Source organism: Sardina pilchardus, chromosome 8, assembly GCF_963854185.1.
Source record: "Sardina pilchardus chromosome 8, fSarPil1.1, whole genome shotgun sequence".
NCBI classification, from domain to species: domain Eukaryota; kingdom Metazoa; phylum Chordata; class Actinopteri; order Clupeiformes; family Clupeidae; genus Sardina; species Sardina pilchardus.
This window is the reverse complement of record NC_085001.1, coordinates 18,432,444-18,458,730: the sequence shown is the minus strand read 5'-3', so window position 1 is coordinate 18,458,730 and position 26,287 is coordinate 18,432,444. Positions and strand designations below refer to the sequence as shown.

The following is a 26,287-nucleotide window of genomic DNA, read 5'->3' as shown; positions in this document are numbered from 1 at the left end:
CACACTGTAGAGTGGTGAAAGATCCGGAACACTATCTGAACTGACTGGTGACTCTATGCTCGAGGTTGACCAGTGGTGGTTTTGGCAAACTTCGCCAGTAGGCCTTTGGATATATATTCCATCGGGGATAAGGGAAGTGTTGCAAGATCCTGCTGTTTTAACCTGCATTACATCTAAAAAGTACTGGACTGTAAATGAAGTGAACCAAGGGAAATATGTTTTGATTCTTACCTATTTTACTAAGTACACATGTGAAGTCATTCCTTTGAGGAAGGGGAAATTAATTAAGTGTCCATTAAAATTAGCACATCCAACAATCCATCATTCAAATCTGTGGTGGATATTGAAAGCAGAAACAAGATATCAGTATACATTAAACTAGCACTGTTTTATTTCCAGTTTAGCTAGATATTCATTCGTTGGACAGTTACCTGGGGCGGGCCTTAAAACCCAAGCCAGCTCTGCTGTTGAAGATAGAATAGAGTGTTTGTTGTTTTGTAACTGGGAGTAGAATGGGGCTAGTGGTGTTATTCTGCGTGTTCTTACTGATTATGTCTTCTTCTCCAGAGGAGGAGATATGCGGTACTAATAAAGCTTGTGAACTGGCTTTCCAAGCTAGAACAACTGTAGCAGGTAGAAATGAGACCTGCTGGGTGTGCCAAGAAAAGTCTTTTCAAATGCGTGTTTTTCCCTACAGGACTTCTGAAGATTCTGCATGTTCTGCATCTCGATTGTGTACTAGCACAGATTGTCTTAATACAGTAGGTGTCACAGGGATAGAACAATTTGTAGGTGGTTCGTCCTTGAATATGATGCTAACATTAATGGATTCTGTTTGGATAAATAGAACTGGACAAAAGATTGATAGAATGATCAGTTGGACTTTTATGAAAAAAGTAAAGTCAGTAAAGATTAATTCTGAAACCCCTTGGCCCACTGAAGTTGCTAGAAGTAGAGATGTTGCTAAACCTTATACTGTGTGTAACAAGACCAGTGGATATCTTTTGCGTGTATCAGGGTGGGATCTAGAAGTTGTTAAAGTGCCAGTCAAGAGAGGGATTGTATGTGTGACTGTTTTAGCTTACCCAGAGGATAAATCCCCTAGAAGGCATTTAGGACACAGTCAATGTCAATATTTTCTTAATGCAACATATGATACTGTTCATTTTTCACCAAGACGTCCTAGAGAAGTTGGAGAATGGGTTCCAGGCCTATGGCTTGGTGGTGCATATTTTCCTACTGTAAGATATTGTACCGTTCCGAGTGCAAGTTTTAATTTTGCTCTCCCTATGGGCATGTACTGGGTGTGCGGTAAAAGAGCATACTCATACTGGCCTGCTAAAGCAATAGGTACATGTTATATAGCAGCTGTTTCTCCTGCTGTTTGGACTTTAAAGGAAGACTTTTTTCAGGATACTTATCATCTTGGTAGACATTCACAACGAGCTAAAAGAGAAGTGATTGAGTTGCCCAGTGGTAAGAAAAAGTGGAAAGGGTATATTTTAGCAGACCCCTGGACTGACCCACTGGCAACCTTTGGTTGGTCTATTTCCTTGTGGGCGGGTGTTGCGATTTCCTTGCAGAAAATTAATGGACTAGCTTATCACATGCAATTGCTAGCAAATAGTACATCATCTGCAATCACCCTTCTAAATGAGGAAGTCAGATCTATTAGAACAGAGCTTCTAACTCATCGTTTAGCGCTTGATCTTCTTTTAGCAGAGCACGGAGGACTTTGCCAGGTGGTTGAGACTTCATGTTGTTTTTTAGTGCCTGACTACTATGGTAATGTCTCCCACTATGTTAAGAATATTCAAGAAGCTGTTCCAAATCCACCTCCACCCATTACTTTTGAAAGTCTGTTTGCAGAAATTGCTAATGTGTTTGGAGGAACGACTTCTAGAGTTTTACTAACTATGTTAAAGGTAGTTTTGCCTTTTCTCATTCCAATCGTCATCTGTGTGATTGTGACTTGTCTAGGAAAAATAGTTGTAGCTTTTCTGTGGAATAAACTCTTGCAAAAGCCCACAGGGACCAATTATGTTTCTGTGAATACAGCTATTGTTAACAATGATCATGTTTTAGTGCTTGGTGCCGAACCAAGTGAATCTGACTCTGAACCTTATGATGATATCCTACCTTACCCTGATACTGAAGTGTGAAATGAGTTTTACCCTGATATTATGACCCGGAACTGTTTTTGACGATGTTATTGGAATTGGATTTTTTTTCTTTATTATTTTTCTTTCTGTTTACTAAAATTTCTTTGTGGCCTTAAGCCCCAAAGGGGGGAAAATGTAGTAGAAATTTTGGATTACTAACAAATCTTATGTTTTAGAAGTGAATACTAATTAACATTTATTACATAGAGGTGATTTAACATTACATTTTCATATATTATTTGTATGCTTTTCTATACATTCAATACTGTGCATCAACTTTTCTTTGTCTGTCGTTTGCTCTCTCCATGTCATGACTTTCTAATAAAGGTCATGCGACCCCCTTTTGTCACGAGCTAAGGGTATTCTGCCTGAGGCAGTAATATTAGGAAGACCCTGACAGAGAACATGCTACGAACAGAGAATGCTGAGGGATGTATATGTATTGTATAGACCTATTATCTTACTTACTTGGAGTGCCCACATGACTTGCGTATGGTGTGTGGATCACATGCTATGTCCAAGAAGTGTTCATGTATTGTTGTATTTTTGCATGTATGTGGAGTTTTGGGAAAGACCATTGTACCCATGTGATTTCTATTACCGCAATGTAACTAACCATGTATAAGATGGGCCTTGCCCTAGAGATCTTCGAACAGTGTTATCAGAGCTATGATGTGGCTAGTGACCTGTTCCCGGTATCGTCAATAAACCTGCAGTGTTTTCTCACACCTGAGTGTGCCTGGAATTTTTGACCACACCGCTCTGAGTCAGCTACCAGAGAAAACAGATTACGCAGCCCTCCCCTCACCTCACCCCCACTCACCCACTCACACACACACACACACACACACACACACACACACACACACACACACACACACACACACACACACACACACACACACACACACACACACACACACACACACACACACACACACACACACACACACACACACACACACACACACACACACACACACACACACACACACACACACACACACACACACACACACACACACACACACACACACACACACACTCTCTGCTCGCACCCCTAACGGCCAAAGCATCAACAGCTCCGCAGAGAAAGAGTGAGAGAAACAGAGAGGGAGAGAAACAGAGAGAGAGAGAGATAGAGACGGAGAGAGAGGGAGGTCACACAGCACAGGTTTGTGGTGAGCAGCTGATGCGTAGGAAGCATCTGAAAAACAAAGAGCACTCCCCCTGACTTCCTTTTCCGGAAAGGAGGGGAGAGGAAGGAGGAATCAAAACAGCATAGAGCCACTTTCTTCTCCAACGCAAAATAGTGTGACATGACTTTGCATATACTTGCATGTACACAAAACGTACGTGACATACTGTACAGCATACACAGGACAACACATTCCATATACCTAGACCCGGGCAGTACACAAGAAATGCTGCAATATGTTGTTGGAATACATAAGATATATGATATATGATATTTATGCCAACAACATATGATATGTATGCCAACAACATACATATTGCAGTGTTCCTTGTGTACTGACAATAAAGTGTGAGTACAATTAGGTGGAGGGCATTTTGGGAGAGTGGTAAGGGAGCATACATTATTAATGCTCACAACAGCAGATGAATAACGAGCGCTGGCCTCCTGGAGAGTGCTTGAGCTTATAGAACCTGCTATGGTGTTGTGACTCACCGCATCGCTTAGCTACAAAAACAAAGGCATTCTGGGAAAATGTAATGTGTTTACATAACACATTTGCACAAATGTCAAAACACCACAATCAGACGCTCAAGATGAAAGTGGGGGGAAAAACCGCAGAAGTTATATTAGGCCACCTGTTCTCCCGTAGGAGAGTGGCACTGAACTGCGCTCTCGGATATCTCCCGTTGACGACGCGGTGGCCTGTCGTAATGCGGCCCGACCGAAATTACACATCTGTGTTTGTGTCGTTCTGCCGTGATGGCAGCATTAGCATGGACACTGACCATATCAGGTCGCATGATCTCCCGGTCGTACGGCGCGACATGCTAAGCGGAGATCACGGGGGACGGCGCGCCGCGGCCCAGGGTCTGACCGAAGTGAGCAGCGGTCCCTCGAGGACTCGTTTGCGCTCGAGGCGCCGTGTGTGCCAGCCAGCGAGCCAGTGTGCCGCCGACTGTTTCCCCCGCGGCGAGGGGAAAAAAAAAGCCCCGCAGACGCAGCGTGGCGTCAGCGACACTTTCTCACCGCAGGCGAAGAGAAGAAGAATGCACACATGCAACGCAACAGAGAGAAAGAGGGAGAGAGAGAGGGAGTGAGGGAGAAAGAGAGAGGGAGAGTCGGAGAGAGAGATAGAGAGAGAAAAACACTATTAATTGGACACGCGACGCAGGACCACAAAACCCAGCACCCCCCCTCCCCCCCCCGCTGGGTGTCATCGCGGGCCCAGAGAGCATGATGGGAAGACTGAGAGAGGAGCAGGAAGGCGCGTGAAAGCGACACGGGGAGGCCGAGTCGTGGAGGGAGAGCCGCTCCAGACAAAAAAAAAAAGCCTGACGCTGCCTGGTGGCGCTTCATTATGGGCCCGCTGGGCTTAATGCCTCCCCCACAGCGTGTGGCCTCGGATGGGAGGCCTGCCGGCTCAGGACTGGGCCTGGAGATAATGAGCATGGAGACGGGACCCAGGGACGGCTCTCACGCCTGCAGCCGAGGAGGAATGACAGACCCGCCGAGAGGAGGGGTGGGGGGGGCGCAAGGAGAGGAGGATGGAGAGGATGGGGGGGAAGGGTGGGGGTGAGGTGGAGAGAAGGGATGAAGGGTGAGGAGTAGAGAAAAATGTAGGAGAGACAAAGAGAGAAGAGAGGAAACTGAGAGAGTGAGTGACAATAACAAGCGGAAGAGATGGAGATGAAGAGAAGAGAGGGATGGGAAGAGACACAGAGAAAGAGAGAGAGAGAGAGAGAGAGAGAGAGAGAGAGAGAGAGAGAGAGAGAGAGAGAGGAGATAAAACGGAGACAGAGGTGAGGGCGACGGCTGAATTACGGCACGCACGGGCACGGACACGGACACAATGGACCCGGAGACCAATCCACTTCCCCGATAACCAAAACCAGCTGTCACGCTGGCCCCAAAATGGAATCTCTCAAAATCCCTCTCTCCAGCCAGGGACAGGATATTAGTTCAACATGACCCACACATCAATAATAAAAGTAGGACCTCTTGAAGAGGAAATAAAAAAAGAGAAGTCAACTCTCATCTTTTTTTTTGGTTCGGGAGAGGAAAGCGACCATAACGGAGCGCAACTAGGGATTACTGTCTCTCGTTAAAGATGAAATCTTGCTAAAGCTGTCACTGAGCTCTGATGAGGGAAGAGACGACTTCATTGCGCTGACAGATGGAACTCTCGAGCTATATACTCATTTATTAATACGCGCTCATCTGCTCGCACACGACTCGGGATAAAGCGACAAACAAACGCGCGCGATTACACTAACACAACGCGTTCGTGTCAATAGGCCCATTGTACCGTTAACACAAACACGGCGCGTTTGCTACCGAGGTGTTAAGGGTGTTAAAGCTGTAAATGCCGTGTGCCGAGCGCATTTTGTAGAGTTCATTAAACACAAACATAAACACGTACACATACGCAAACATTCAAAACACACAAACACACACAAACACACACACGCACGCTCACAGACATTTTCTGTTTGCCGAACAAACAGAGAAGTCTGAAACGGGCCCAGAAAAGCAACAACTTGAGTCAGTGACCAGCAAGTTGATCCAAGTCCAACTCATCCAGAGCCGGAGACAGGGAGCGAACCCCAGGCCATCCGAGCCGGCATGCTCCAAATGAAATGGCAGAGGCCCAGCGAACACAATACTGTACCGGCCTCCTGCCACACTGTCTTTTTCAATCGACATGGGCGGCCAGAGGTATGATTTCCCACGCACAAGCCGTCCACACACACAGACACACACACACACACACACACACACACACAGAGACACACACACAGACACACACACACACACACACACACAGAGACACACACACACACACACACACACACACACACACACACACACACACACACACACAGAGACACACACACAGAGACACACACACAGAGACACACACACAGAGACACACACACACACACACACACACACACACAGACACACAGAGACACACACACACACTGTATTTCACAATCAAATCAGAGCAGGGTGGCTACTCCAACTGCTAACTGCTGCCAGCAGTTCTGCTCTGCAGTTGGCAGCCAATTATGCATGCATTAAACAGACATCCATCAAACTGTTACTCCGTCACTGTCCCTTTTAATGTTTTCATGGTGGCTGGCACCAAATGAGCCCTCGCCGTGCCAGCGTAGACTATGGCTGCCCGAAAAACGCTACAGAACTGACTGGCAACCACTGGGTTTCACACAACAAAATTACACTGTAAACTCAGCAGACAAATATTTGCGCTCAGATGTCTAAACGGAATGAAGTTTTCCAGCAAAATTGCCTGCGCATGGAGCAAACACACACACGCACCATGAAAACCAAACCACACTCTCTGACTGGCTTGTGTTCCTCTCTCTCTCTCTCTCTCGGTATGTGTGTGTCTCTGTGTGTGTGTGTGTCTGTCTGTGTGTGTTTGTGTGTGGTACCCACAAACCACACCATGCAATGAACAGTAATGACAGGGGAAATGGTGAATACATTAATCACATCCCTATATTGCATTTAGCACTGCACAAAGTGGGTTAAGTGCTTTCAAACTACCCCCATCATGTGCTCCTGATGTGATCCGGGAGCCAGGTTAATGTAGACAGGATATTACTTTTTAAGAGCTCCAGTTCAACACAGCAGCCTTAAATATGCAAGTGGTCAGGCCACAACCATGAAGAGAATATCCTCATCTGCAGGACGTAATAATACATCCCTTTTAATGTTACACACACACACACACACACACACACACACACACACACACACACACACACACACACACACACACACACACACACACACACACACACACACACACACACACACACACACACACACACACACACACACACACACACACACACACACACACACACACACACACACACACACACACACACACACACACACACACACACACACACACACACACACACACACACACACGGTACACATTCTTTCCTTCCTCCCAGGGTCAATTCCAATTCATGTCAACAGAAATCTCCTCAGAAGTATTCCACTGGTGACTTAATTATCTGTTATGTCTGCTCCACTGCCGTTACCAGTACGAGCCCCGTGGTTCTGCTGTGACACTCGCTGTGGTCAAACTGACAGACAAACACTCGTTCCTTTTGTATCCCAGAGCAGAGGTCCTACCCTCTGCCACAACTCATGCGTTTCAGGCCTGATTTCCCACCAGCTGAAAAATCTCAAGTGCTCTGTCAGAGCCATCTCCGCAGCCAGCTCTTTATTAGAGAGACAGGCTAAAGCACCCCTGTCATCCAGATGGGTGGAAAGCTGGCAAACTAGAAAAACACTAGCCTATATAGCGGCTCCCAAATTCTAAGGGGGAAAAAAATGAAAAGATCAAGAAAATGGCTCACTGCTTGTCTACTGAGAGTCTGTAATATGAACTCAGCAAAATGTACAAAATGAACAAATACAACTAACGCTGACTACTTTCGCTATTACGAGATAAAAACGAATTAATAGGAAGTAAAATAGAAAGTGAAAGATGTGCAAAATATTTTTATCATGTTGTAAACATTTTCTCCCAATCCTGCGGTTTCAAAATCTTTGCCCACTTCATTGAACAGCAATTTATTTATTGATACTACACAGCCCACTGGACTTTTAAGTCAAACAAATGTGGAAGTCAGATCACAACAACAAAGGAAATATGTCTGTCACTAATATACTGTATTTTGAGATATTGAGATGCATTTGCAAGATAAAAGGGGACAACTGCAATACACATACAGTGGGTATAGTAAGTATTCACACCCATGCTAAAGTTGACTAAAAAGAGGAATATAAAATCATCTTTTGAGAATTGATTGTAATGCCTTAATTCAAAAAATGAGTAAAAATCAAACTGCTAAGGACACTAATTTTCTTTGTGATTGAAGAATGTATCGTAAATAGATAAATGTTCTTCCTTAAATACAGGTTGCATAAGTAATTGACCCCTATGTTAAATTCCCATAGGACCAGGAGGATTTTTTATATGTTTTTATTTTTAAAGGCCAGCTATTTCATGGATCCAGGATATTATGCATCCTGATAAAGTTCCCTTGGCCTTTGAAATTAAAATAGCCCCACATCATCACATACGCTTCACCATAGCTAGAGATTGGCATGGTGCTTTTTCCAGTTAGCCTATTAGCCTGTTTGATTTGCATTGAGCTCAATGAGCATCAAACAGGCTAATAGGCTAACTGGAAAAAGCACCATGCCAATCTCTAGCTATGGTGAAGGGTATGTGATGATGTGGGGCTATTTTAATTTCAAAGGCCAAGGGAACTTTATCAAGATGCATAATATCCTGGATCCATGAAATAGCTGGCCTTTAAAAATAAAAACATATAACAAATCCTCCTGCTCCTATGGGAATTTAACATAGGGTCCAATTACTTATGCAACCTGTATTTAAGGAAGAACATTTATCTATTTACGATACATTCTTCAATCACAAAGAAAATTAGTGTCCTTAGCGGTTTTATTTTTACTCATTTTTTGAATTAAGGCATTACAATCAATTCTCAAAAGATTATTTTATATTCCTCTTTTTAGTCAACTTTAGCATGGGTGTGAATACTTACTATACCCACTGTATCATCTTTTCACATCCCATATACAGTAAGAGGAAGACTCTTCATAACACCCATGTGGTACATCTGCAAAATCTGCCAGTCATAAGAGGAACATTATTCATCTAGAAAGCCTGTAATAACGATCACAATCCGTGAGAATACTCAACACAACACCTGTCATTGACCTACCGTTGACCTGCCATTCAAAGACGCCCTTGTGCTTCTGCTTATGATGACTCTTCCCCGCAGCAGAGGTCAACCTCAGTGGGAGGACAGACAAGCACGCACTTCTGCACAGCTTTCATCTATTCACAGGAAAACACCCTGACCTTCCCATTGTGTGTATCTTTCTGACGTTGCATCATCGCTCAAAGCTGATATGTGTCAAATATCTCGCTGTGAAATCTTGCCGACTAGGGCCTCGTCGATTGTGAAAAACGGAGGCTTTGGGGAAAAACAGGCGTACAATTACACGACACAATAAACGGTTCTCTGGACGCGCATCATCCCTTGGCGCCGAGTCACTACTTCAGCTAACGTAGTAAAACGGTGAGTCATTCAGATTTGTATGCCATCACCACCACGTCCGCTGACCCCGAGCAATCAGCAGGGCCGCTCAACGGACTCGTCGTTATGCCGGAGGAGCCCAAACAAAAAGAGCATACCTGGTGATGATGCATGGATGGAGAGGGCAGAATGCACAAATTCCACCGCCGGTCTGTTTCCCCCTGGTGTGCCTGCCTTAGCAACAGACCCCGGCGTGGTGGTGGTGGTGGTGGTGCTCGCCCTCTGAGGCTCCGCTTAGCTCCAAACGCCTGACATCACAATGACATTTACCGAATCAAAACAGGCCCTCCGGCTGCCCTCTCAATGAACTCCAGCTCCCCCCTTCCACTCCCCCCTCGAGGTGCCTCCCACACCCACACCCACACCCACACCCACCTATGAGAAGGCCCGCGCTAGGCTAGCAGCCCACATGCTAACGCATCTCTTGCGCGTGCACAGCACCCACTGACGTTCAGGAGGGAAATTCATGGAAGACGCACCCAATACAACGACGCTATTCGCAGCCCTGAGAGGAGCCACCCGGGGAGGGAAAGGGAGACATGATACGGGCATGATTCACAGATGCTCCGCCGTGGCTCAGGGCACGAGAGCGCCCGCTCATTTGGGGGATTAATGGACGGGCCCCAGGGGAGGTCAACTCCTCCTCTGACCTTCACAGCATCGCCAGGTACGGGGACAGAGAGGAGGCAGCAGTTCTCATCTGTCATCTGGTTTGAAGGCTAGGCTGTGAATACACCCTCAGGAATTATTTAACAAGTGCTTAAAAGGGCCCGGTGACAGCTTTTAGACCTCTCTGTTCAATGGTAGCACAGGCTCAATCTAAAATGAGAGGCTTCTTGCATATTTGACAATAACTGCATACATATATACATACTATATAAAACAAACAATAAGATTACAAGACCTAATGATTTTGATAAAGACAGAACTTCCCTTCAAACAATCTGGATCACATTTTCAGAAATATTAGTATTATTTAAGCTCGAAAAATACTGGTCTACATATTACTATCCCTTTATTCCAAGCCAGACTATAAGTGCAATGTGAATGTGCAGTGTCTCTTACAAACCTATTTATACATCCCATTTCAAGTGTTCAAGCCTTTGCAATGTGATTATTGCTTCCAGGCAGAGCAGTGCACTCTTCAGCATACAGGCCCATAACTTACAGGAACAGTAATTCCTCTCCCCAGCCTCAGCATTACCAATTGTAACTTTAAAGCCTGACCGAGACTGATTCTGAGGCGAGAGATGCACTTTTGCCGGTCAACTAGAAGATTGCCATGACCACAAGGGTCACACACTCATCATACCCAATAATACCAGAGCCCTCTTAAAATACTTTAAATACCCCTACTGTGCATCTATCACCAGGCACAGTAAAACCACTGATGAACTTGTAGGCCCTGCTTTATCTGACTGACGCATTATTCTTCTCTGGTGATATGAGACGGCAGAATTTCACTGGGAAATCCATACTCTTCAAGAGTGAAAGGACTGAGAGAAAAGTGGTTATGCTTTGGTGCTGAGCCAAGGCTGGCGTGGCAGCAGGATGAAACGCATTCCTAACACAATGGTTTATGCACTGCGAATGCGCTCCCATCAGCCATATAAAACCCAAGTCGCAACAACTGGAATTAAATGTGAAAGGGATAAAACTGTGGTTATCTGCAATTTAAAATATGGCTGTGTGCAGTTTGCCAAGTCATTAACCTATATCACAGGTGTCAAACTCAAGGCCCGCGGGCCAGATGCGGCCCGCCACGTCATTTCATATGGCCCGCGAGAGCTTTAAGGGTCTGATACAGTATGTGGCCCGCGAGAGCTTAAAATGTCCGATACAGTTTTTGCGTATAGGCAATACACTGCAATACAATGCACGCATGTGAGACTGACAGGGAGGCAACATCAAACACCTTCCTCTATGATCAGTGCAACTGGCTACATCAGATGTGATAGCAACGTGTACGTGTGAAAACAAAATAGACCAGTATTCTAAACTATTTTAGCGAACGGAGCGCCTAAATTACGCGCTCGGTTTAGCCTTGTGAAACGCATGATTGTTTGAAGTGCGTGTGCTTCTTTGAGAGGGGAATCGATGTAAGTTGTAAACTACGTGATACGTTTACGTCTACGTTTAAAAGGCATGTATAATTGTGTGTAGTCCTATTATCCAAAAAATCCAGCTCCAAATCCTTGCTAATCGAGCAAGTAATTGTTTGGCCAAAAGCGAAAGTAAGCCTATTCTGACCGAGAAGAGGTGCATTCATATCAGGCAAGCAGAGGTATGCTAGAAGTTTGTAATCGCCCTGTTGCTTTGCATTTTCATTTCAGTTTAAAACGAACAACATAGAATCCACACAACACCTTTCAACTTTAAAACTTCAAAGAAAAAGTCCACCGGGACCGTTCGCTTCTACTGTATGTGTATGGAACGGTGTAGGCTAGTGACGCATTTCATATGGATGCACTTTTTGACATGACAGTTAGCCTACTCGTTTGCATCAATTGCTAGATGTAAAACTGCATTTCGTTACTGGTATTTCACTCGTGCAATGACAGTAAAGTTGAATATACTCAAATCTAAAAACTCCATCCATGGCATGATCTCTTCCTGACTGACCAGTGACCCTCATTGAAAAGTCAAACTGTATGGAACTGACAGTGGTGTTTTGTTTTTACAAAACATAACAATAATAAAAAAGAACATGTCATGCTGATACCTTTTGCTCTTCTCGATTTTAGAAGTTTTACCGATGCTAAAGATTTTGTGGCTGGTGCTACAAATCTTAGAAGTTACATCTGGCCCTTTGAGGGCAACCATTGGGCTGATGTGGCCCTCGGTGAAAATGAGTTTGACACCCCTGACCTATATAGACACATCCATTCGAAATACGCTGTTAGTTAGTGGGTGGATGAACAGGCTATTAACAGAGGTAAAGGTGACTAGGGACGCTATATTTCATTTGGAAGCCGTGATTGTGTTATTTGACATACTTCTGGTTGTCTTGTAGCCAGCCAGTCTCAACTGAAACCACAGAAACAACAGCAGCGAGATTTGGCCCTGCGTGTAAAGCCTTCTGACTGCAAGCCCAATCTGGGGCTGCAGATGTCACTTCCCATGAATGTGTTGCTTGTGCGGGGAACTATAGCTCCTTTGTAGAAATCATTACGCCATAGAAGCTCAGCGACAGAAATACTGTCGGGGAACCAAAATAAATTCAAATAACATTGGATATATGAAGAATGAAACGTTTAACTGTACTAATAGCTTATTTTATGTAACTGTACAGTATGTCATGGGAGTGAAATGAAGACACCAGGGAAAATCACGCTGTCGAAATGAGAAATATGTGTCCAGTATCTCTGGAGAGGGCCGTGTTGAGTTTTCAGCTGAGGAAACGGAGTGGTTTTGCTGGCTGCTCACTTACAGGTCTGGCACACACATAAAATGTGCATTGACAACATTGATAAATAGCGCTGAAAATGAGCACAAACGATCTTGGCTTCATCTGAAATCTCTGAAATTTTGCAAAGCAAACGCAACAACTTTTGATCAACTATCTATCGCCACAGCCTGAACAGATCAACACTGTGTACAGATATACAGAATGAATGATCTTACTGTACACAGAAGGACACAAGCCAGCACCTAAACCATGAGGCTTGATAAGAGACCACATTGTTTTGCATCTTAATTTGAACCCTGGATAATGTCAAGGGCATGGTTTAGTCTACATCTTCCCTAAGAGGTACAGTACCCCGGACTTCCTCAAAACTGGTGCTCTACTCAAAACACACACTCTAAGACACTCAAGAGCACATGGATTACCATTAGAGGGGATAGAAGAGGAGTGTATGTACACACACTGTGAAGAGCCATCAATAACAAGCAAGGACCACCAGCGCAGAGAGCAGATGCAGCATAAACAAATATCTTGATGGTTGAGAGGGAAAACGTCGATAGCAATTTCTGGCGCTAATGACTTCACGTATGTGTGAAATAGTGGCATGGCGATGGAGATTCAGCCGTTGTTTTTCCTCTCTGATTACCACACTGACTCATTCCAGCTGGCACACCCATTCTGAAGTTATTCTTGTGATTAAAAGCCACTCCACAAAAAGCAGAAGTTGAAGCCTCTCAGCGGTGGAAACGCTCAACCAAATCTGCTTACAAGGCTGATGTTATCTATCAACAACAGCGTTCGCATGTTTCAACAAGGAACTACACAGACACTGGGAACACAATCAAAGGCACAGTGGTAATACTGAAACACCCCAGAAGAGAGAGAGAGAGAGAGAGAGAGAGAGAGAGAGAGAGAAAGCTGGTAACAAAGCTTGCTCAAGTTTTCTAATTTACTTCAATGCAATTCAGTGAATCATCGCGTGTCTAACCACACAGACTGTAGTAAACTTTTGCTAGACAACAATAAAGCACATCTAGCTAACATAATATCTTTAGATAAATACAGCCTCATTCTCAGAACGAATTGATCACAGCTGAAAATGCAGCCACCTTTTGAACAACAGTCAGCTTTAATCAGCACAGACAATTCCGGGTGTTAAATTGGTCAATGTTATTTCTCTCAAAGAATTCAACATTATTAACCTTTATATCACTCTGGTACAGCCAGCAGCTTGGTCTTTAAAGTCAGAAAGTGCCATATTTGAGCTAATAAAACATAATTACAGTGCTGCCAAATGGAACTGGCATAAGATCGTCTCATCTTGGCAAATCAGACAGTAGCTTAATGTGATTAATTGGGCGACTTCGCTTCCAGTTTCCAGACAGGAACTCTGCCTGTCAACCAGCAGTCATGTGGCAAGATTGAATAACAGGCTATGGCAGCTCATTCCACTCTTTCGCTAATCGACATCCTGGGAAGAGTGCCTCTGTACCAGCAGAAACAGAGTTTTTTCTGTCGCACCTTGTTTCAAAGAAATATTACCTAAGGCATATGACATAGCCATTAAATTATAATTCATAATGCTTACATTTTTCAGTTCAAGGGCATATATTAGTATATTCTGATGCGGAATTACTGTGTGTTCAGACCAAGAGCGACTTGAGCTTCCAAAATCGCCCAGGACGCCCTATAAAGGACGCCGTGGGAAGCTGGGAAGCTTTGGCCGCTCCTGGCCGCTCTGACGTAGTAGCATTCTATGTTCGTTGAAAGTCGTTTGGTCGCTGAACCGCGTCATAGCTCATTACCATAAAGTTAAACCACTTTCAACTTTCTCTAGTCGCTCAAGACGCCCAAAACGCGACGCCGACAGATTGGTCGCTGCTGGCAGCTGAGAGAAGCCGGCTTTCATTGAAAATGAATGACTTCCGGAATCTTTGGAAGCTCAAGTCGCCCGCGGTGTGAACACACAGTTAGTGCTTTTATTCAATCAATTCATTCAGGCATTGGTGTACAGTCTAGCGTCAGAACGTTGTTATTAAAAGATGAGGCATAGAATTGTGAACAGCAGCTCAGGAGGATTAAGGGCACACATTTGAAAACATGCAGCCACAAGCACTTTCGAGTAATTTTCAATTGGTCTGAATAACCTGCTGAATTACAGTGAAGCTTCCCTGCACTTCATCTGATGGACTGCTATAAAACACCAGATGCACGGACTTAAACTATAATGCAAATCAATATAACGCTCATCTGCAAGCCAGCAAAGAGAGATTTTCATTCTTACATCGAGTCTTCTAAGAGCATCCAGATGTTTCACACAAAATGGATGTCAACAAAATATGACAAATATATTCCTGAAATGCTGAGAGGAATGCATACTTGAACATTTTGATTTCCAAAAAAATCAATGGAATTCACATCTGGACTGGATAAGCAGAGCGAGGTTTTTGCATCCAGAAAAGCACAGCGAATGTGCATAGCTCAATCTTCCATACTGTAAAACATTCACACACATTTTTCGCAAGCATCATTGCATGGTGTCAATCAACATAACTGCAACAGCACAATCAATTCATCTCAGTTACATCAGATCCGCGGACATGTGCTATTCCACAGAATACGCAGACACATTTGGGTCTGGGCAGATACCCACAAACACATCCTCAAAGGGATGACAGAATGATTAACCTCAATTTCCTGGCCCGTATCCTCACCTGATTCCCCGCTGGCATTTACGCTGCCGTGTAACGCCTCGCAGTCCCTCAGCACTAACACGGCCAGCTCATCGCAACTGCCCCAGATAGAGGCGAGAGATATAGAGATCCAATCTGCTTTCTCAAAATACACAACAGGAGGAAGCGAGACCTTTTCAAGAAAGGGGAAACGCATACTCCAAAAGTACTCATTTGAGAGACCCAAGAACCAAAAGAGGCTGGCTTTTCATTTCTTCTGAAATTGAATTCATATCACCTTTTCCGAGTATTATCTTCACACTTTGCGTGTCTCTAGTATAGATCAAACACACGGACGGGGGACGAGATGACCGCTTTTATCAGATAGGCCTTTTGAGGTCAAGAGGAGCTGGCCAGTGGGGGGGGAGTTAAGACAGTCAGCCCCAGTGTCTTGCACTCACGGGTGGTTTTCATATGGGGATATGCGGCTTCACTCACGCTTCCTGAAAGCGGCTCTCGCTTCCCCTCCTCTCGAGCTGACTAATGAACAAGTGCACAAGGGTGCCCTCGGCCGTGCCTCACACATTCCATTTCCTCCGACCTCTTTCACACACACACACACACACACACACACACACACACACACACACACACACACCAACCGAGAGAGCCGCAGGCATACACACACACACACACACACACACAAACACAAAGACAGAAACCTTTGAGCATAAATCCAACCTTATATGGATATCATGTGTTACCAGTGATAGGTTTGGAAGCACACATCTGGAACTGAAGCAGATGAGTCTCTCAGCAAATCTCGTTTTTTTTTTACAGTGGGCTGAGCAAGGGTGTGGGCTGTTTATCAGACATGATATGCAGAAACCAGAACTGAGCCATCCTCTGTGCATTGTATGGTAGATATACCCTGATAGTCTGATAGTAATGCACAGAACTGAAGCCAAATGTTGCAATTCAAAAAGCAACAAAGTCATTAGTCACGCGCTATATACAGTATACTGACCTCAGAACAGATCATTTTTACTATCATAATCCTTCCCCACTTAAGCCACAATTGCCTAAGCGATGGTTTTACACATCAAGATGCGACCTTGTAGAGTACTTCAAAGCCAAAATGTGCATCCGATATGAATTCATTAACTTCGCATACAAAATTAACCACAGACCGCACAGTGTTAAGGAAGCTGACCTAGACAGACAGCAATAAGGAAGCCAATTTTTCCGCCAATAACTTGAGTCATGACACATTTCATGGTTCCCCTCTAGCGGATTCAAATGGGAGGCAAAAAATGGCAATATCTCAACCACAATATAACAAAGTGTTTAAAAACATTAACGTACTATGAGATTATTTCGCAGAAGTACAAATTACTTCAAATTTAGTACTGACCAGTTTAGTCTGGCTCGCAAGCAATCCGTTACAAGAAACTGAGATGAACTGACCAGGTACATGTGCTGACTGGGCCATGAGAACTGTAACTGAGCTGCAGTGCCATAGTTGTAGTAGCCACAGACATGTTCCTACGCTGTAAACGGTACAGGATCTCCGGCTACCAAAGGCCTGTTATTATTGACCCCATTCATACATTCCAGCCAACCAAAGAATGGGAACTCCAGAGACGCGGAGAAATCCGCCGGAATTCACTAACCAAACAAATCAAAGCAAATATTTACAGCATGTGTTTGTGTTCTGAATGCTGCAACTGGCCAACATCGTCTTTTCACACAAAATCCACAACAAGCCATCTAGAAAACAGTGTGAACCAATACAAAAAACTAAACAGAAAGTTGTGTGTCAAAGTGAAAAGAACAGGCGGCCTAATGCTGGTCATGTCTGAGCACTGGTGAGACAGACAGAGGGCCCAAACCACGGGAGAAGACGTATTGTTTTCGGAGTGAGCAGGCCCTTTCCCAGTTCCTCTTTGTCTCTCCTGGTCATGTGCTTAAAATTCCACCCTATTCTGCGTTTTATTCTGTTAGAAATGGAGAAATGTCTGACTCGGTTCTTCCCAGAAACGCATCTCAGAGAATAATAAGACATGCAAAGTTTGACAAGTTAGCTAGTTATAACAAGCAAAGAAATTGAGCTATTGAGAAAACAGTGCATCAAGCATAATTTCCTATCTTTACAATAACATCATAAATGACTAACCATGTTCAGCAACGGTTACAAATGTGTGGGTGTTAAGAGGAAAGTAACACTGTCACACTGTGGTTTAAGATCTAGATTATACAGGGTGCATCTGAGAAAGCCAATATTCTCTCTGTTAGTCTACCCCCACCACAAAGTAAACAAACTGTTGTGGGCCAAACAACTGAACTAATTAGTCACCCTTTCAACAGAGGAGCAAACAATCAAGACCTTCCACTGAAACAATCTCATCCTCTTGATGATGCCGAGAGTGACTCATTGTGAAAAAGCCGGGGCATCGCAGCACATCAGTCCGTGCGTTCCCTCCCGGAAATCAGACAACACTTCTCTGTCTGTCTGTGAGTCAGACAAAACCGCACTCTGGCTGTGTGCGGCCCACTCTGCCTGTGACTCTCCCAACCTGACCCCCCCCCCAACCCCCCGACCCCACTCTCAGCCCTAAACAGCAGTGTGAGAGGCTCATACCCCGCCTCTGCAGTCCTCTCCTTTGGGGGAGCCGAGCATTAATTGCCACTTGGTGCATTCCCCTCCGCGTAATTAAAGCCTTGTCTCTTGTCTCCAGAAGTACTACTTAAAGCCAGATCTATCGGCAGCCCGTACAGTGCTAAAAAAGAAGAGCAATATCCTGATACAGTGTGGCCTTTGCTTCCCTTCAGAAATAAAAAAAAAAAGCGTGCAATATTTATGACATGGGAGACTTATGTGCTGCCAAAGAGGCAATAACATTGGAGGGGGTGGGTAAATGACAATGTGTTTGAGGAAAAGATTTTGAAACAGAGGAGTCACACACACTCACACGCACACGCACACACACACACACACACACACACACACACACACACACACACACACACACACACACGGTCAAATCGTGTCCATCTGGTTAACAAGGCCCCTTGACTCCCCCGCCTCCTCTCGGAGCGCGAGCAACAAAAGCCCTGCTGGCCTCGGCACATGTGGCAGGTTAAGAGGGATCCCGGGCCCACAATCACAGGAACGCGCTCGCTTGGCCGGCCCGGCCGGGGCCTGCTGGCAGAGGATGTGTGGAGCTCGCTGGCCCTTTCAGCCTCTCTCCTCTCTCAGCCACACGCTCGCTCACTCGCTCGCTAGCTCACAATGCCTTCGCCTCCTTTTCACCGTAAAAAACGGCAGCTATTTTTTTCCCAAAATGCCTCAGGCTGATTAGCTCAGAGGAAGCCCCGTATATGGACACTGTCGTTATTCTTTTTTTGTTTTAAAGAGTCCAAGGTTAACTGACAGACACATGTAGTTCAAATAGCTGTGGTTGCAGGATATAGACCCAAACAAAACAATCATCAAAGCAAATGGGCCACACGCTGAGTGGAGCATATCCTGCTTTTGTTAGCACTGAGAGGGCACCGGCGCGCTCCTCAAACACGAGCACGTAGCCACCAGGGCTACCACCATGAGACAAGTACAGAGGAACAAACACTGACTCATTTCTAACATGGGCCCCTCAGGCACTACTCAGGGTATGGGGGGCACACACACACACACACACACACACACACCTGGTGAAAAAACCTGGTGACATCTGATGAATACCTACAGCCTGAAATCACGACAATGACCATTAGCGCTGCAGAATGGCGGAAGCTAGCCTGGGCTACTCTCCTCTTAATGCAGCCTTTAAATGCCTCCTTAGCATTACCCAGCATACGGCTGCTCCCTGCGCTGCCTTTTCTCCCAAACACCATTTAAAAACAGAAAACAACATCTCGCTGATCTGTTTAACATTAGTGCCTGTTGGCTCAGGACTAATTCCTATCATTAGACCGCGCCGGATTGATGGCTTTTGCTGCTTGACTAGCAGGAGCGCCACGGCAGCGGTGGGAGCAGCAGCAGGAGGAAATGAAGGAGGATTTATGGCCGCCGTCACTTTGCACAGAGTGTGCTTCCTGCCTGCGCACGCCAGGCGGAAGGAAGGGGGGGCTGGCAGGAGCTTCCTGTGGACTCTATTACTACAGACTGAGTGGGTCTCTAAAATAAGATGGGGGAGGTTGGGGAGGGGGGGGAGTGGGGTAGCTGGATGAGATGGGGAGGAGGGTGGACGTCGGTGGAAATCGATATATATCCACCGGCCTGGTGGTGAATAACACAACACCGGCTGATGCTGGGAGAAGTGCATCTCGCTTGTTCTCAGGACGGAGGCGTACGATCAACGGGCTGCCACTGCCATCAACCTTATACCATCAGGCAGATCACCGACACGGTAGACAGAGCGCTTCAAATGCACATCTTTGAGTGCGCTTGTGTTTCCCAAGACCGGAGGCACTGACTGCGAGACAAATTTTGGCGAGGTAAAAAAAATCAAACGCGAGGTGCCGTGATAAGCTTGCCCAGATCAATACAGCACCTGCTTCTCTCCCCCGCACTAGAAAACAGATATCTTACCTGATTGAATTAATTACCTCCTGCCCTGTCTATTGTTTTTGTATGAGCGTTGCGTTAATTCAAGGTGATGCTTTATTTGGGCCTCGGCTGACAATGCCAACTAGCCCGTCGGCGTGGAGCCGTGCCCAGCCCAACTCAGCCCGGGCGACGTGACACAATCCCCTGTTAGCTGATGCACCTCGCGGACCCAGCGAGTGAGATGAAATGCCACTCGCAATCTAAGCAATGAAGCACACGGTTAAATATTTATGCGACAGCGTTAAGTATAGGGAGTGGAAGCCGAGGGGTGTAGAGAGAGACACAGAGAGAGAGAGAGAGAGAGAGAGAGAGAGAGAGAGAGAGAGACAGAGAGAGAGAGACAGAGAGAGGGAGGGAAGGAGAGAGAGAAAAGAAGGGAGGGAGAAAGAGGGAGACTGGAAAGAGCCAACTCAGCATGCCTCAGTCCCCACGCCTTTTCTTCTCCTCCCTCTTCCAAGATTCCAGCTGACAGAGATAGGAGGATAATTAAGCCGGAGAGCGGAGCCTCTCCAACGAGCCAGATGAGAAAAGAGGCTCCATGTTGGCGGAGCGCTGCAAAAGCCCTCCTCGCTGATTACTGCTCCACGCCGAGCCCTGTGGGCTTTTTTCTTTTTTTTTTTTTTTAATTCTGCGGGCTTGTTGCCTTCAGCCAGAGAAGACGAGAAGCAGCAGTGTCTCGTCAACAGACGCATGACACGAGCGGTTTTCCCTAATCAAGATGTCGAGGTCGACGAGTCATGTCTAATGACAGCGGCGCTCTTGAGCGACGTGCTTTTGGGATGTCAGAGTCAGCGATAATGTAATGGCACACACAGACACACACGTGTGTGTGTACACGAGCGACTGCTCTGCTGAGGAGAATGCTCTTTTGTTCCCGTGCGTGGCTGCGTACGGGTGGCGATCATGTTCCTGGCAGCGACGCCGACTCTTATCAGCTGATTGAGGCGCAGATAAATGGCTCGTATGGAAATGACTTCTGCAAAAAAATAGCAGCGACGACGCCTTTCGGGATCTCTGCCGCCCAACTTGCTAAGAATTCAGACACAGGAGGGTTTACTAGAAACGCACTGAAAATACTGTTTGGTCCTATTGGGCTTTTTTTTGTTTGTTTTGTTTTATGAACTTCGAAAAGTCATGGTTTTCCCATTTCAATTTTCAATTGGATTTTCGCCTAAACTTTTCACAAATAAAATCACAAAAGCTCTCAGACAATTAACTTAAACTGCAATCTTTCTTTGTCTGTTTAAGGACTTTTAATGAACTCATTATCATTCTCTGGGGATTAAAGGACTTAATGTGACACATACAGTATGCTATTCTATAAAAACGAGCCATTGCTTCAGCGACAAAATACATAATATTAAAAAATAATGTAGGGCGCCAAGTTCACTCCGGCTCTAATTCCTTTTACAGCCTATACGTGTCATCAACCCCTCACATTACACACACACACCTCACAAGTCATTACCAAAGCAGCATTTCCCATGCATTTCATACATGTTTCATCGGAACACATTCGCAACTTAATGTAGCTGCAATACACCACACTGTCGATGGTGATGATAACGCACAGCGATAGCAGCACACGAGGAAGTGTGACGACGCCCCTTCACACCCAGCGAGGGTTGAGAAGCTGAGAGGCGCACGGAAAACCACACGCGCCTCAGACCCGCCTCGCTGTCTGCGATCTGGGCTGCAGCAGGAACCCGCAAACATGCACACGACAGCACAAAAGCAGGCCTCCACCACAGAGCTCTGCTCCACAGGCACTGCATACTTCCACGCCACCCATGCGCTTCAAGCCAGTTGTGTACATTATACGCAAGTTACAGAGATTCTGTAGGTCTTGCGACAGAGGAACCACGCGCAGTCCTTTTTCATGTTTCGGCGGTCAGGTGAAGCTACAACAATGACGTATCAGCTATTTTGATGTATTGCAGGAAAGAAAATCTTGAAATACCAAACACTGGAAAACCCTGCACTGAGTCAGAGATGCTATGCTACAGATAGGAAAAAAGAAACATACAGTAGGTTAGCATAGAAAGGTCACCTATATACACCACAGAAGTATGACTATGACACATCAACACCTCACTTACGTACAGTAAATCATTGATATTTTCTTTTTAAGGATGTGAGAGCTGATGGAAATCCGTCATACCTTACAATTACCACAATATCACGCTGGCTTATAATGATAATAAATCTCCTTCGGAGTCCAACGTCTTTCAGAGCAGCTTTTTCTACAGAGACAGTAAAATAAACAATTAAGGAAAATGTCATCCTACTAGGCCTACTCACTTGTTGCCTCAACCTTATAAAATCCCATTTTTGCTGAAGCCTGGATATAACCCTTTGGTGTATCACCTACCTGGACAGCTACAGTAATTACTCTGGTAAAGTTAAGCGATTTTGCTAAAAATGGAGGTGATGGTGACAAGGTTTAACAAGTTGCAAAGACTGGCTTGGCTGCGCTAGTCAATGTTTTTTTGACGAAAAAGCTGTTGGACCGTGATGTCAGATTGAGCAAAAGAATACACTGAAGCACACTCAACATGATTCAAGGACAAGTACTCAACACCTACTGAGGGCAGAGAGACTGTGGCACCAAACCAGATATGTAGCACCTCACTTGAATAACAGACCTGAATTAAGTTTTTCAGAGTGCAAACATTCTAGCGGACCTATTCAGGGTTATCTATCAGATACTGCAACTGAACAACTATTTATAATTCTTTGGAGGAATAGCTGTGAGAAAAAAAGCTCTCAGAGAGGATGGCTCTGCCGGGAATTCAAGAAGTGAGAACTTCCCGAAGGGGATCCATCTCTCTGACGGCCTCAGAGAAGTAGGAAGGGGCCGTGCCGCTGCACAGAAACAAGTTGTTCCTCCAGACCCATTTCTACGCTATCCTGTTGATCAGGTATGTGCCTTTTGGACAGACTAGGGGAAGTTATTTCACAGTCATCAATGCAGCAGAGTTAGAAACGCAGATTAGGTGATGTTCAGATCTGATTGCCCTGGAGTTGTGATTGCACCTTTGTTAAGAGTGGAGCTGTGGAGGCCCAATCAGTTCAAGTGGATGCCTGTGTGCAGAAACAATGGGTGAGTGGATTGCATGAATGATGGAACAGAAGCCACTTCAGAAGGGCATGATTATTGAACTAATAGGTGGAGACACAAGCGCTGAACGGTGTTGAACAAACCAAAACTACAGAAATGCACCACTTCTCCATGACACTACTGGGCAATTATATATCTTGTATGCCTATCCATCAAACTGCACAACTGCACTGTAACGCCACATAAAAAACTAGTTACATTCATGTCAAGAAAAGGCAGCAGCATTGACAATTTATGAGAATGTGCTTGTGAGCGCTTGGTCTCATGTGCAATCATGCCTCCAAAGAGTGCATTCCAATGCAATGGAGGAGAAAGGTATGTCACTTCAGCAGGTGTGTCATCCACATGCATGCATGTTTTCATCTCAATAGAAAGATGGCTTTTGCGGCACATTGAAATGAATCACTTGGCAGCTAGTAAATCACAGGCATTTTTCAATAACCAGCATGATGTGCCTTGACATTCTCTCTCTCTCTCTCTCTCCCTCCCTCCCTTTCTCTATCTTTCTGCCCTTTTCTCCTCCATCATCTCACCCACCCTTTCCCACCCACCCCCCTACCGACCCTCCAATTAATCCCACGCCGCTTCAATCTGCCACTCAGTGCCTCTGATCAAGTCCAGTCTGGGCACCAGCTGACCCGTCAGGGCTCGAAGGCTGCGGAGAGTCAAAGGCGCCATCATCCGTCTGAGTGACAGACTGGCCCAGAGTGACCCAGAGTGGCCCAGTGCGAGGCACCGGACGCTGACCACGTCCATCGACTGCCTCGGTCTCCAAAGACTCCAAAGAACCTCTTTTGCTCTCATGTCATCTCAGAGTCACAGCACTCCCTTTAGGAAAGTGTGTGTGTGTGTGTGTGTGTGTGTGTGTGTGTGTGTGTGTGTGTGTGTGTGTGTGTGTGTGTCTGTGTGTGTGTGTGTGTGTGTGTCTGGACAAGATCTCAATAACTACTATACTCGCGGCCCAAGGGCCAGTGTTCCATTACAGTCTGATGGGACTTTATCTCCCTCTTCTCCCACCCATCAGACTCCCGACTCTGGGGAGCCGAGCTAGAGTGGCTGTCTCGGAGGGAGGAGCGGAGGAACCACACAAGGCCACTGATGAGACAGACAAATGACTTCACACTCTTCATGAAAGACTTGTCAATTTTTTTCCCTCTTCCCATAAAAAAAAGAAAGAAAGAAAAAGAAAAAAAAAAAGCAGCTCGATATGCCATCGTCGTCGCCTTCCACCGCCACCACCACCACCACCCCGAGTCCCAGCTGGGGTTCTACCCGACATATGCTGTATTAAAAATCAATAAGAGCAACCCAAATGCTCACGGAATGAAAAATATATCAAACGGAGACAAACAGCGTGAGCCCTCGTACTCCCGTGAGAACGGATTCCCTTCTGACACAACCGCGGAGGGAGGGAGGGAGGGAGGGAAGGAAGGAAGAAGAGAAGAGTTTCTGGTTTTGTGTGTGTGCATATGTGTGTGTGTGTGTGTGTGCTTTTTTTGTCAGTCTTGAAGCTTAAACAGATAGCAATCTGGCTGCTTCCTCTCCTCCTTTCACTGGGACACATCAGTGAGGGACAATTAGATTCTGTTCTTTTATTACGGGCTGTTTGAGATAACAGCAGATGTAAGATAGGAGGGCTGATCCTCCAGTCTGCCAGATAAAACTCTCTCCTCCTCCACCTCCTCCCCCACTCTCTTTCTCTCTCTCTCTCCTCGCTCGCTCTCTCTCTTCACTAAGAGCCAAAAAGTGATGCCCTACTCCCAGCGCTGAAAAGCGCCATGATCTAATGAATTTACCTGAGAAATGCTACAAGCTGTACAACATGATTAGACATCAATAACGTCAGATGGGACTACATTGGCCTTCTGTGTTGGTGTTTTCAAAAGGCTGTTCGTTTCTCCAGCAGAGGAAAAGAGTCCCTATCCAGTGCACTTGGGTGGCTATATAAAGCCTTTCACTCCCTCTCTTAAGGAAAGTGAGACATATCTAATGACAGGCTTGTGTACATTCATGAGGCCATAAACAGTTCAAAGAAGCACATTAACAGGGAGTTTTTTTTCCACCAACACAACACATTAAAGAGATATTGGCCCATTCCAAGAAGTTTACACATAGACTCTTTCTGAAAAGACTTTTATTGCACTTTAAATGTTAAAGATCACAATAAAGAGACTTATGTGAAAATAATTGCGGAGAAGAACCAGTGTGATCTCAGAGCTCCTCAATTGAATCCCCAGACAAATATGTGTAAATGACAAAGGGCGCCTGTGGAGAGGAGCTCTGTGGCGATGGTGTGCCTGTGTCGAGTAAACACGACCAAACCACAGGAAACGCGCACTTGGGCCTGACAGGGCACAAATGAGCTGCAGAGTTCCCGCAAATTGAACGAGGCAGAGGACAATTTCCCGACCAGTCTCTTTCTCTCCCTCTCCCTCTCTCTGGCTGACTGGCCTACCTGCAACACCCCCTCTTCTCCTCTTCTCTTCTCTTTCCCCTCCCCTCCGCTGGGGAAAAAAAGAGAGAGACTCACGCATTTGCATGAAATTGTACGGTAGGGAGGCCAGAGCCCTCTCTTTCGGCGCTCCCCAGGAAAAGTGAGTGTGACAACCTGTGCTTAGAGCCCAAGTGCGGTTGGAGCCTTCCCACAATGCCCCCTGCTCGGCTTCTCGACGGACGGATGAGGGGCGGGGGATGGGGGGCTGCGCCGGGTAAAGGGATGTTTTTATTATCTTTTTAAGGAGTGGAACGGCAGACAGCCTATTACTTAACAGCCGGGGCGAGACAGTCCACAAAAGTGGTTCGGCGCGCGACCGCTGTTGTTGCTGCTGCTGCTGCTGCTGCTGCTGCTGTATACGAGCGAATTGGCCTTTGGTTATTACTCAGAACAAATCCTATTTGAGGAATCGCACAGGGAAAAACGCTACAGTGCACCAAAGCGGTACA

General features: G+C 45.6%; 1 protein-coding gene across 8 annotated transcripts in view; it reads right to left on the bottom strand.

The window, feature by feature from the left end:
• fbrsl1 (fibrosin-like 1) overlaps positions 1-26,287 on the bottom strand; it is a 251,886-nt gene that overhangs the window by 201,741 nt on the left and 23,858 nt on the right. The window contains exon 1 of one of the 8 annotated variants that reach the window (XM_062543061.1): positions 15,657-15,731. The exons of the other annotated variants lie outside the window; for them this stretch is intronic. Within the exon in view, the coding sequence (XP_062399045.1) occupies positions 15,657-15,674 (18 nt within the window). The 5' untranslated portion in view covers positions 15,675-15,731. Of the gene's footprint in view, positions 1-15,656; positions 15,732-26,287 lie in introns of those variants that run through there. 8 annotated transcript variants of the gene reach the window in all.